Source organism: Struthio camelus, chromosome 7 (assembly GCF_040807025.1).
Source record: "Struthio camelus isolate bStrCam1 chromosome 7, bStrCam1.hap1, whole genome shotgun sequence".
Lineage (NCBI taxonomy): Eukaryota > Metazoa > Chordata > Aves > Struthioniformes > Struthionidae > Struthio > Struthio camelus.
In genome coordinates, this window is record NC_090948.1 from 35,636,020 (window position 1) to 35,648,800 (window position 12,781).

Here is a 12,781-nt window from a genome sequence, read left to right on the forward strand (position 1 = left end):
CTGTTTTTACAATGATTCACATCCTCTGATTTTCAAAAGCTATTGACAGTCCTGCTGTGCCACAGACAGCATTAATGTCACGCTAAAAGAAAACTGCACGCCTTAAGTGCCATTTGTGAGAAAGGAGTTCATAAAATTCATAATCTGCTGCTTCCCAGGCTCAGCTCTTCTTAAAAAAAATACCTGCAGGACAGTAATGAAGTCAATGGGCAATACGGGTCCTCACTGTTTCTCAAAATAAACAGATCACACAGAGAGCAAAATATGCTGGACCATAAAAATAAAAACAAATCCTAGAATACTCTGTACTGACAGTGCTCATTTTATGAAAAAATCTTGTCATACACCGTTCCAATGCCCTCTGGGTCATGAAAAACGTAAGATGTTGAAACTAGGAGAGGAAGCAAAGATAAATTCAATCAGTTGCAGAATTTGACTCTCTAACTGTGTTCCAGCAGGAAAGAAAATCAGCTCTGAGACGCGTGCTTCCATGCCCTTCCTGCCTGAAGAAAGATTTATTCCTTACTTCCCTCTAAAGCTAAGGAACTGCTCCAAAAGCACAGCCCAGCACCTGGCTGCCTAGCCACAGCGGTGTCTGGAGAAGGAGGCTCACCCAGTCTCCCTGCCTCCCGCTGCCAGGGCCTTCGTACTGCCCGCTGACACCAGAAAGTCACCATCATTGAAGCCAAGAGCTGGTCCACAGATAGCATGCACTTAAAAGCATATGCAAATAAGAACTGCCTATTTATATATTTTGTATACGCTTTAATTAAACTATCACTACAGCACACAACAGCAACATGCTTTAAAGTACTGACAAATCTTACAGTAATTAGAAAGCCCAACTAGCTGAGAATTCTCACACCGCGGGCAGATTTTGTTTGATGCAGCAATAGCTGAAGAGAGAAAAACTTAGAAGAAAACAAGTCTTAAATGCATCTGAAGTTACAGACATAGGAATCTTAAGTATATTTAACATACGTTTGAAATTTGCTCTTCTCAACAAGGGCTCTGATCTGGGAACGTGCCTCTTGACACAGGTCTCCAGTATTTTTCCTCTCATTGCCCTAACTAGCTTACAGTTTCTCTGGAAAAAAGAATTTTGTTTTGTGATAGACCCACAAGAAGAATTTTCAAGTGCAGCACAGCAAACACCTGAAGTCCTACTGCAGCTGTGGCTTAGCAAGTTACATGCCATCATAAAATTTCTCTGAATAGAAATACGATCAGCAGTTATAGTAGGCTAAGTAACACTCCATTGAGAGACAGTCACTAACAACCTCAAGTCAGGAAAAAAAACTATCTTAAGTGTTTCAGCACCACAGAATGGTTTCCTGCAGTGCTTTGCACAGCTTGCACTATTAAAGCCTCTACTGCCCAAGATGACCATACTCAGTTCCCAGTCAAGATACATCACCAGCTGGATCCAGAAACGCAGCCCTATTATTCCACTGCAGTAAAGAAAGGTGCCCGTGTATGCCAGCATTGAAACGTGGCTGTTTAAGATGAGAGACAGACTGCGCAAATTAGAAGTAAAGTAAGCCTAACCTCACACTTGGGAGGGACTGTACTCGTAGTCTCTAGTGTAAATTGGACTGATTTCTCTTTTTACACACACCATCCAAAGCTCTGAATTTAAATAAACTGTATTTTCGTTAAGAAATCTATAGGGAAATACTTTCTGTGATCCTATTTCTTCAGCTCCACCCACACAGCTGATATGACTCATGATCCTCCAAGTTGTTTCAGCTTTCAGGGATATTAGTACTCCCTCATTCAATTTGCTGTAGCGCTAGTTATACTGAGAAACAGACACCTGCTTTACAGCTGTGAAAGAGAAAAAAAAGCTGCTTGACAGCAATTAGAGTAAAATTTTGCTTTGACATAGATTCCGCCTCTGCGCTACCAAGACTGCTGAAAGGGAAGGGGTACACAGAGCGTGTAGGCATACCAGCAATTAAAACGGGTCTTTCTAAATGGGCGTGAGGGAGCTGCATTCAGTGGGATCAGAACGCGTTACACAGTAACATGGAATAAGTGTGCACGTACACATGACGGGAGCAATTTAAAGCTGATTCAGTAAACTACTAGTGCAAAAGGCTATGTGGATGAATTTCAGTTTAACTAGCTTTATTTTGGTTTCACGCATATCAAGCAGAATAAAATTTAAAGATAAACTACAGCTATTCTCAAAACCAAAGGAAAAAAGTATCACGGAGAATTTTGCATTACTTCAGGTAATACTGAAGTAAACGTGTGTGGTGTGCATACACACGGACGGACCCACAAAACTGGATTCAAAACTCTTCACCTAGAGGATATAAAAAGGGTATTTGGAAGAAGAAAGTGAAGTCCAAAAGCATTTGCTGATTAACTTCTTTATCATTTACTTCGCTATCAAGAAAGGATCAGTAACAATTTTTCCATTTCCTGTATTTCGTACAAGAGGAAAACCTAAATGTAATTGCAGTGTATTGCAAGAAGCGTTGCTATCTAAGGCCTACTGCCACCGATTTCCAAATCCTTATCAACTTTTCTGACTCAAAGACAAAAAACAGTTTAAAAAAAAAAGTTTAAACTATAAAGCATGACCAGAAGGAAAAAAAAAAAAAAAAAAGTGAAGATCAGATCAGAAAAAAATTGCTCGAGAAAGTATTACTACACATTTGCCTCGGTTCATCAATTTTGCCATCCTGTATCTTCTATACAAACTGCCATTTCGTTTGCATAATTTATGAAGACCACATTCGGAGGGACACAGAGGGGAGTGAAACATCAGCCTTGTGATCCCTTCCTTCAAAACACGCTTCATTGATTTCCAACTTTTCATTATCAGCTTGCTAGTTTGATAATCCTTAGACAACGTCTGCCAAAGCTGTCTTGATAGATAAGGCAAGGTAATCATGTACAACAATAGTCGAGCCGTTCTGTTTACCACTTGTATATTGCTAATATTTTATACTCTAAGCTCTTTGGCTCTTCTGTCTGCGCATCTTTGTCAAAGAGGACTAGAGGGTTATATTGGCACTGGAAACGTATAATGGAGTTAGGCAGGACACAAGACCCGTCTCCCATAAATATAACTGTGTCATGAGAATATTTATGCCTACTCTATTTGGCTGTATTTGGCATCATGTACGTTCAGACTAGAGAGACTTCTCTGGTTATGGTGTGGTGCTCACCACCACCGGGTGTTCCTCCAGCTGTCCTTACATTTATCCAATAGAGCTGTTAAATCTAATTAGTTTTAACAATTAGCTCTTACATGAAAAGAAGTAGCAACAGACAAAGCCCAGCAAGATGGATCTGCCATACTTAATTATCCCCAAATGGTAAAGAGCAAGCAGCTCTTTAGCTGCTTTAGCAGCTCTTTAGCTTTTTGCTTGCTCTTTAGCAAGTCTAGTCTATCCCAAAGAAAGACACTTTTTATTTGCCCTTAATACTACATTTAATTCAAAGGGGTTGATATTGCCTGGCTAAGCATACGGACAGACATCTATCAAACACACTTCTGTGAATCAGATCCCCCAGCTGACAGATTTGTACATGCAACCATGTTAAAACACTGAAAAAAAACCCAGAAAATCAATTAAAAGAGGTCTCTTGTGGAAACATACCGATTTACTTTGAAAGGGCACAACACTAACAGCTAGTTAACTTCTGTTACTTTAATGCTGTGGGAACAAGAGTTGTCTTTCATTTAAGTGGTTTAATCAAACATGTGAATCATCTTCACTTTTCCATGATAAAAGGAATTTGATAAAAGTGAAAGCATCAAGTTCCAGAATACAGGAATACAGAACAAGACAGTATAGCACCAGAATCTGAAAAAGGGAAACATCATCCAGTTTTATCTGAGAATGTTTACATTCTAAAGAAACTACCAACAGCCTATAAGCATACTAACCAAAAAATTCCATATTTAACGTCAGTGACATGAAGGTAGGTGCATGACAACTAGTCCTGTTCACAGTTCAGAGCTAGCCATGAATTTAGGAAAGCTGAAATAGGTTTACCGTCCTTTCACAGCGATGCGCCCTTGGATAATGAACGCCCTTCTTCACTGATGTGTTTACGGAAAAATTGGACACTGAACTAAATCAACTTTTTTGCGTTAAAGGTGTGATCACAGTATGTTTGATTGCTTTAATCAGACTTAACAGAAAGATTATTTTATGCTAACTCAATACCAGCACTTCAGCTCTGAGTCAGTAAGTTTCACAGTACATGCAGTAGCTTTTGTAATTAGAATACCTATTCCCACCACAGCAGATCAATGCTACAGTTATGCCTTCTACCTATTTATTTCATGAGTATTTATTATCTTTGTGCAGTGCACACCTTCTGGGTGGCAGACTGTCCTATTTTCACATCTGACAGCTGGTGTTCAATGCAAGTAGTACCCCTGCTTGCTGGAAGTCACGTCACTTCCTCTGGGTGCTCCATACTCTTAGACAAGAATCAGCCACACCAACTCAAACCACCAGGACTAACTGTCAGTCTTATTCTACCAGAAGCCCATTGCTGCATGTTTTCAGTCCAACGGAGTGGCAGTAACAAACAGTTCGGGTGACAGCTCGGGTGATACTGGCCCAAGAGTCTGCAAAGTGAACATCTGCCTATAGCATTCGCTTAATTTTGTTTGAACGGAAACAAACAACTGATGAAGTTCGTATCAGCACCTGGGCAACTTGCTGATGCTTACTAAGCAAATAATAAAGCACTGCTTCCAAGACAGGCATGTTCAAAGCTTGTTTCTGAAAAATTGTCTTTTGCTGATCCTCACCAGATCTCAGCAGCAAAAGAATGCCAAATGATCACTAGATTCTCTGAGATATGTGGATCTGGTTGTCCCCAAGCATACACCAACCAATTAGGTTTGAATCTGCTGCACAAACTTCAGTTAGTAAGGAAAAAAAATCACGGCAGAGGGATTCACAAAAATATTTGAGGATGAGAAATGTATGGCACAAACTCAAGATAGGAACCCTTGGCTTTAGGTCCCCGCTGTGCTTGAAGGGATTTGAACTCAAATCCCTGCGAAGAATACCCTAATTCCACCAGGTTCGAAGCTGAGCGTTCCTTGTCTCCCTGCTGGTATCACAGAATCACAGAATCGTTAGGTTGGAAGGGACCTCTGGAGATCATACCTCTGGTATGTTCCACTGTTTATAAAAATATTCATTGCAGATACTGAAACCCACCTGTTCCATAACCTGGATGACTACCCAAACCATTAATTACCAGTTACTGGGTAAGACAGGAAGGTTTTAATTTCAATGTGATCAGAACAGAAACAATTCCTAGTTGTTCCATCAGTATCAAAAATGGAAAAAAAAAGAAAGCCCCAAAATCCTATTATTCACTGAATCCTATACCGTATCTCAGATCCAGAACCGAGTTAGGACTACACGCAAGTCCTCCACCCAGCCTGAACAGTCAGTATGGTTCTGAAGATACTGTCTCATAGAACAGCTGATGTATTTCAATAGTCCTTGGTAATTTCTGTGGTGATAAAGGCTCACCACCAGGAGGTATTATCTGCAGGCAAACAGAGGCGGTATCTTTTCAACTCTTTTCCCTTGACTTATGTCTCCCAGATGATGTATCATACTTTGTTATTGCTCTACTGGTATTTGATTAGCTTTTGGGAGATGCCATCTTGTCTCTGCTTCCACAGCTTTGCAGAAAACCTCAAATTACCTTTCCTAGTTCGCTCAGGAAGCTATTTCCTACCTAATGTGGTTTATTAATGTGCTGCATTTCTGGCAAAATAAGCAGAATATTAAAGCAGGATACTCTAGCAGCATATAGCCTTCCAAAGTATCTGGGAAATACTTAACATTCCTCTGAACCATAAGATCTTTTATTCTGCTTTTTCACCACAGAGCATAATAAATTTGGCCTCCAAGGATTTCTACTCCAAAATGCAAATGGAGGTGGGAAGGCACTGCTGTATTTTTAAGTCTTAGGGGCTAAAATACTCCCTTAGGACATTTTTTTTGACTAAGTGGTCAGTGGTCAGACAGTCCCCAAGTCAAATACTGGAGAAACGACGCAACGAGATTTAATCTCCGGACATAACATAATGCTGCTTGCTTACATAAACACAAATCTCCTAACAGCCAAACCTGCCTGACATAACCACAGTGAAGGATTTCAGTTTTGTGTACACTTCCAATTTTTCTCTCTTCACCAAATTCAAATTCTCCTCACCTGCGTAATGCACAGTCATTGCCCACCCTGGCCCTCTCCGACAGGAAGCTTTCACAGTGCTGACTTCACTGCCACCCTCCCTCGCCCTCCCTGGAATACGCGTGCACCATTATTTACAGCATGTTTTCTCTGACTGTACCCCAGCTTGTTGATGTGATGCTGCAGCACCAGCCAAGATGAATTTACAGCTAAGAACTTACTGATGCATATCCAAGACTCATTAGCTGACACTAGATATTTCATCCTTGCAGCTTACGAAACACCAGCAGGTGACTCATTATGTAAGTATGTATACAGAGAATGAAAAACTGGAGGAATATATACATATAAAAAATAGTATCAAGAATACAGTATCTGTTTGGGGTCAGCAGGTGACACTCGTCTGTTGGGCCTCTATTTGTCTGCAGCTGATATACAATAGCAGTAAGACTCTGAGAAGTTTCACTTCTTAGGTTATTCCCCCAACAAATCAACAACCATTACAGTCAAGAGGTGCATTATACATTTTGCTATGTGATCATCAAAGTTTCCAAGCAACACTTAAATATCAGGTACTTTCATCCTACCTTAATAACACGTGTCTTTTTCTGTCTGCATCTTCTGTGTTACCTTTCTGTGCAGAGAGAGAAGAAAGAAAATGTAGAAGACTGGGTTTCAATTCAATACCAGCTTGGTCCAATGTTCAGTTATGCTGTTCTTGTCTACCTTCAGGAGGATAAGTTATTTCATAAATACTTGTTTATTCGAGTGTTTCTAATTTTCTTGTCATGGTCGAGACTGCATCCTATCATCTGCTTGGCTCGCAGCCCATCTGAGGGAGCAGAAGATTCATCCATACAATTCTAACAGAAACAGCTGAAAAAGCTGTCATGTTTAAAATAGAAAAATGATATGTTTTAATGACTACTAAATTAATGGTATCTTTCTACATAGGAGAAAGCAGTACATTAACTCAGCAGGAACAGAAATAAAGGAAAAGCATATTAAAAATCCACAGACCAGAAAGCGTATCTGTATAGAGCATCTCATTTGAAAACTACAATAGAAAAAATAACTCTGCTTGTTTGGGTGGTAAAAGGTTTGGGGGCTTTTTTGGTTTTTAACTTTTTGGTATTATACAATGGTAATAAATCCAAATCAACAGGGCGACCTCAGTTTGGATACAGAAGAATATTTGGCCCAAGCCCATACTTTCTGATGCTGATGCTGGGGTCTCTAATCACCTCCACCCCCTGAGAAAGGCTGGATCTGCACCTTTTCATATCAATGTCATATATATAGCAGGCATTAAATCTTTCCCGTTCAGGGTTCCCTGGATTTTTTAACCATTTAAAAGCTATGATAATTAGTAACTGTTGGGGCAAACAGACGATATAATTTCCAAATAGTAAGAGCTCTTAGCTGAATATTCGAAGCATCTGTAAGAAACGCCAATGTAACCAAGCGGGAGGGATTTTAAGAAGTCTCCCCAGACTAGCTGGCACTTTTGCCATTTAAGACAAAACTAGGATTCAGTTTTGGAAGACTTGAGCCGTACTATTTTCATTTATTTTATGTGAAGATACAGTTTTGATCAGATCTTGTGTTATTTGGACCCTAGGCAGTCCAAGGTGTAATTAGAAACTGGAAAAACTGTCTAGCTTTGCTATCCTTTTCCTTGTGTATCCTTTCATCCCTTGTGTTTTTTCCTGCTTAAGTGTCATAACCTAATCTGGAAAACTAGGACATCACAAACATTCACCATTTTGCAGTACCGACGTAAAAGCGTTACTGTAATTACATCTGTCGTGTACTTATCTCACAGTAGTGCAACAGGCACGAGAGAGCTAATCAGAGCTACCCAGAAAGAACTTGACAAGCACAGAGAAGGATCAAGTAACCTTTCATTAACCCCAACCTTAAGCAACCTCATGTTACTTATCATAAAAACGGAAAACTTCTGATTTAGGTATCTAGTCAGGAAAACACTGAAGCATGTGCTTAACTTTAACAACTTAAATATGCTAAACACTTGCTAAGTAAGTTGGCAAGCACTGAAGTGCCTCGTTAAATAGAGCAAGACCTAAGTCTTGCACATACACACGCACGCACATACGCGCACACCCCCCCACCCGGAGCAGTCAGTGCCTGCCAAGAGAAACTTGACGCACAGCACTGAACTACACAATTTCCATTCATTTACATTACTAATACTAATAATGCTCAAGTGAAAAGGAAGATGAGGAGCCTGACAGCTTGAATCAATGGTTTAGTAAGTGACAAGGCCAATTGGGAACCCCAGGCTTTTAGCTCTGGGCTGAAAGGAAAGCCTACCATGGCGCGCACTTTCTGCCTTTGCTCTTCTGCTCTAACACACGCATCTAGTCTTCAGTTTAATTATAAATTCCCTTGGCTGTAAATAAGAGGTTTTAGTTTTTAAATTCTCAGTCCCAAATGTACTAATTCTCACTTTTCAGCACAACAGCATGCTAGATTTGCCAACCAATATATCTTTCTGCACGCTGCGGACATGCTGAGGCAACGAGGGGAACTGGGAGGAGGCTGGGCTAGAGACCCCCTGAGGTCCCTTCTAACCTGAACTGTTTTCCGGCCCTGGAAACACTCAGTTCCCCCCCAGGTCTGCGGCCGCAGTACTCCCCCAGAAAGGGAAAGCTGGGTCCAAGTCCTTCTTTGTATCTCCCAAGAGCGTACCCTAACCACTTGCTTAAACTCCAGTGGGGGGTGCTTTTCATCCCACCCAGTGAAGCTCTCTTACTTCACTCTGACCTTGCTCCAGTATTCTGTCAATCATTTGGGGACTGCACCCATGCGCTCCCTCTTCCTCTGCGGTGACTACAGTTCCACTGCGTCAAGGCCTGCATTGTTCTCGTTCAAACTCTCCCTAGGACAACCAGCTTTTAACTATTCCACGTTCTTCACCGGACTCTTCCACAAAGAGGCACCAAGTGTTTTCTGCCTGAATCAGACAATTACTGGCAAAGAAAATAAACTCTCCAAAGGAAGGGAACAGGCTATAAGCAAGCTGGGTTAGCAGACACAACGTCATTGTTTACTTCACAACACCTTTAGCATACTTAATTGTTTCTTAATTGCAAACGGGTTTCTGAATAAGAGCAAGGATTTCTCCAGGGATCTTTGCAGTTAGCCTAAGAAATTGTGCTAATTAACAGTTCTTTCAACAATTTTAAAATGCAGCGCTTCAAACCAAAGGGGATTCAAGCCACAAAAAATAACATTCTGCATCTGACAAAGACGCACAGATACCCTGAATTTTCTGTTTCACTGTCGTTTCAAAATCAGACTTTGGCTCTAGATTTTTGGACCTCTTCCACTAACAGCAAAACCATTGGGAGATCACTCACAAACCACTGGATTTGATCAAGTCAGTATTTGAGTTGAGTGTAAAATATGCCCAAGAGAAGCCATTTGTTTAACAACACGTTAGCCTATTTTAAGTAAGGGAGAGCAATGCAAAAGGCTAACTTCAATCAGTACACTGATCTGAAGCTTTTTACCTAAGGACCACACTTGCCTCTGTCTAACCACCAAGAAAGAACATTAAAAGGTGCCGGAGTTCTATTTTTGGGAGGGGGGGTGAGGGGAGTCCACGGCCTCTTCCACAATTCTGCACATCTCCCACCATTGGTTCCAAGTGAAAGTCTGCACCATTCAGGTACCAGGTACCCAAGAAACATCTCTCCCTCTTCTGAGCGCGCTGCAGAAAGCCAGTACAAAATAGGCTACTCTTCTGAATGGTGCCAGTGGGGGACGTATTTCTTCAGAATCCACTAATGCAAAAAGCCCAATGGGTAGCCTCAAACTCACCCACTCCAGGGAAAGGAGTATTTAAAGATAAGGCAAAACTTTCCAAAGATACGCACGCTCATAACCCATCACCTTCCCTCCTGTGTTTTGGGCATACCACCCACCTTTATTTGTTCTGTTAAAACTTTGCTATGAAAACACTACTTTCGAAAGAAAAGCCATCATTAAGAGCACTGCTGTGGGAGAAGATATTACTCTAAAATACTCAAGAAAGGGCTGTGAGTACTGCTGAATCCAGCATCTCAGAATTCACAGTGGAATGAGCCACTATGAGCAAACCCATGTGATAATCTACTACAATATGCACTTTTAGAGAAGATCTGTTACAAGGAGAAAAACAAATGGACTTCCTACAGGGAGCCCTGAGTTAATACCTGGTATCGCTTGGCTCAGTTACCCTCCAGCTACCTTGAAACCTCCAGGCACAAAATCGAAACAAACCTCCACTATGCGTACATTTATATACATTTTTTAATGTCTTCTCTGAGCATGTAATTTACAATAATCACTATCAACCTGTTTCCTTGTATTGCAATTATATAGTGCCCAATAACATTGTTTTAGTGTTCAATACTCTCTTTCAAAACTATTTATTATGTTTATTAGTCATTTAATAGTCAGAGGTCATACAGCCTCAAGAATGCCCCAAGCACATCAGCTGTGGTAATGATCCCCCGCTTTCACCACTACGTTTTTTGGCACCAATTTATTTTCTTATGAAAGAAATTGAGATACAGCTGTACTTACAGCTGTAACCCACGTACTTTACTCAGGTGCGGTGTTGTGCCTGCGTTTTAATCAGGAGGCAATATTAGAGCCCTGTTTGCCATATGCCTCTTTGCTACTGAGATTTCACATTTTTAACAGAACCTAAGAGATTCTGAACAGATGCCCCAATGATTTACCTTAAAGGATAGAATTAACCTTGAAAAGTAGAAGTTTAAAAAAAAAAAAAAAACTTGGAAGGAAGCACATTAGTGCAAGTATCTCTTGAAATTGAAGATGGTAAGCATTCACTGCCACAACTGGTTAAGTCTCTAGATCTAATCTCAAAATTTATCAATGGATCATCTCATGTGCCCAATCCTAGAAATCTGCAGTGGCAGAGATTTTAGTTTCCTGCAGTAATTTCTCTCTTGTTCTGAGGTCAGAACTGATAAAGTTAGCTTTTCTGGAATTACAACATAATGTCAATTTGCTACCGCCTCAGCTCATCTCAGCTGATGGAAATTTAACAGCACGTTGCTTTTAATTAGGTGGAAGGTTTGTGAAAAAAAACCATGCACCCCAAAGTTTTAAAACTTTTTTCATTAACAGGAATAGTTGTTTTTAGCTTAAAGGTTAAAAACCTCACGCAGACAGCTGGTAAAAAACAGGCATCGCCCGCTGCGTTAATCCAGTAAAACTTGAAACTAATGTAACTGTGCCTTCAGCACGCCTCTTCACTGCTGCATGCGAGCACGATAACACACTAAACACCTAGACAGCTTTTAAAATTAGCCAGGTTAAAGGTGGATATAATAATGTTTTCAAGTTGTTCTTGTTCCGTTGGATATATATTAAAATTTCAGCTTAGTTATGCCACGTTCCTATTCTGTCCTGCTTCTTTCCCTCCTGCGCAAACTTTCCTACCTGCAATATGATATACTGCAATGCCACTTCATTGTAGTGCTCAAAAACCACTTTTGAGGGTTTTTTTTTCCCAGTAGGGAAAAATTCATAGATTGCATAATCGTAGCTCCTCTAGCTCTTCACAGGCTTGTAATCAGAAGGTTTGAAATGCCTGCTGCACAATAGCTTAAAAATGAGTTTCACACAGCTCAAGAAGTGTTTGTCCTCTTCAGTTATTGTTCAAGCTGGCCTTGGAAGTCAGCTCGCTACCCTACCTCAAATTGCAAGTGACACATCTCCTCACAGGGCACAATTATTTTGGCACACTGCAAGCAAGTCAGACAAATATTCTGAAGATACAGGAGTTCAAATACTTCTCTTTTAGTCTCTTTTCAGAAGTTCTCGGTAATATCTCACCTATAAACTTCAGAATTCATTTGTCTCACTGTGCTTATAGCAGAATTTAACTGACTTTTTGGGGGCAAGGAGGAAAAAGAGGACACATTCCATGATAAGTCTGGCTTTGTGCAACAGAGATACGTGCAACTGTACTAGTCTGGGGGTTGGTTTAACATCATACCTCAAACTTTGATTTGGGAAGCTTGTAGCTACATGAAACGTTAAGTCTGTTGGCAATAATCTAGCGCGTTCGCGTTTAGGAACGACAGAAATGTTTGGGAAACAAACGTCGTTGCCTCCAAAAATCACACGGTATTTGGAAGTGGACCCCACATACAGAAGAGCAGTCTGGGATAGGTGCAAGCTCCAACCCCATAATTTTTGCAAGTTCTATGAGAGGCCTGCTGTGGCTTGCAACATCTGCCAACTTTTCTGCCTCTGGGAAATTCTTCAGCTACTTCTGGGGAAGAAAAAACAAAACAAAACAAAACAAGAAAATTCCTCTCTCCTCTCCTTCATATGCCACACGTAATTACTGAAAAGGCATAGGAGCCTGTCAGTGCCCTCCCAGTGCCACTGGCCATTTTGAACGTCACCTTCCATCACTGGACACCACCTGCATGGTTGCACTTGCATTTCCCTCCCCATCTCCTATTTCCTCGCATTACGCTCACTATCAAACATCACATCCTGCAGCGCTTGGGCAATCTGGCAGGAGTTGTCAGTGCAG

General features: G+C 40.8%; 1 protein-coding gene across 1 annotated transcript in view; it reads right to left on the reverse strand.

Moving 5' to 3' along the window:
• FAM13C (family with sequence similarity 13 member C) overlaps positions 1-12,781 on the reverse strand; it is a 138,832-nt gene that overhangs the window by 91,672 nt on the left and 34,379 nt on the right. The window contains exon 6 of the mRNA XM_068950728.1: positions 6,783-6,829. Within this exon, the coding sequence (XP_068806829.1) occupies positions 6,783-6,829 (47 nt within the window). The remainder of the gene's footprint in view (positions 1-6,782; positions 6,830-12,781) is intronic.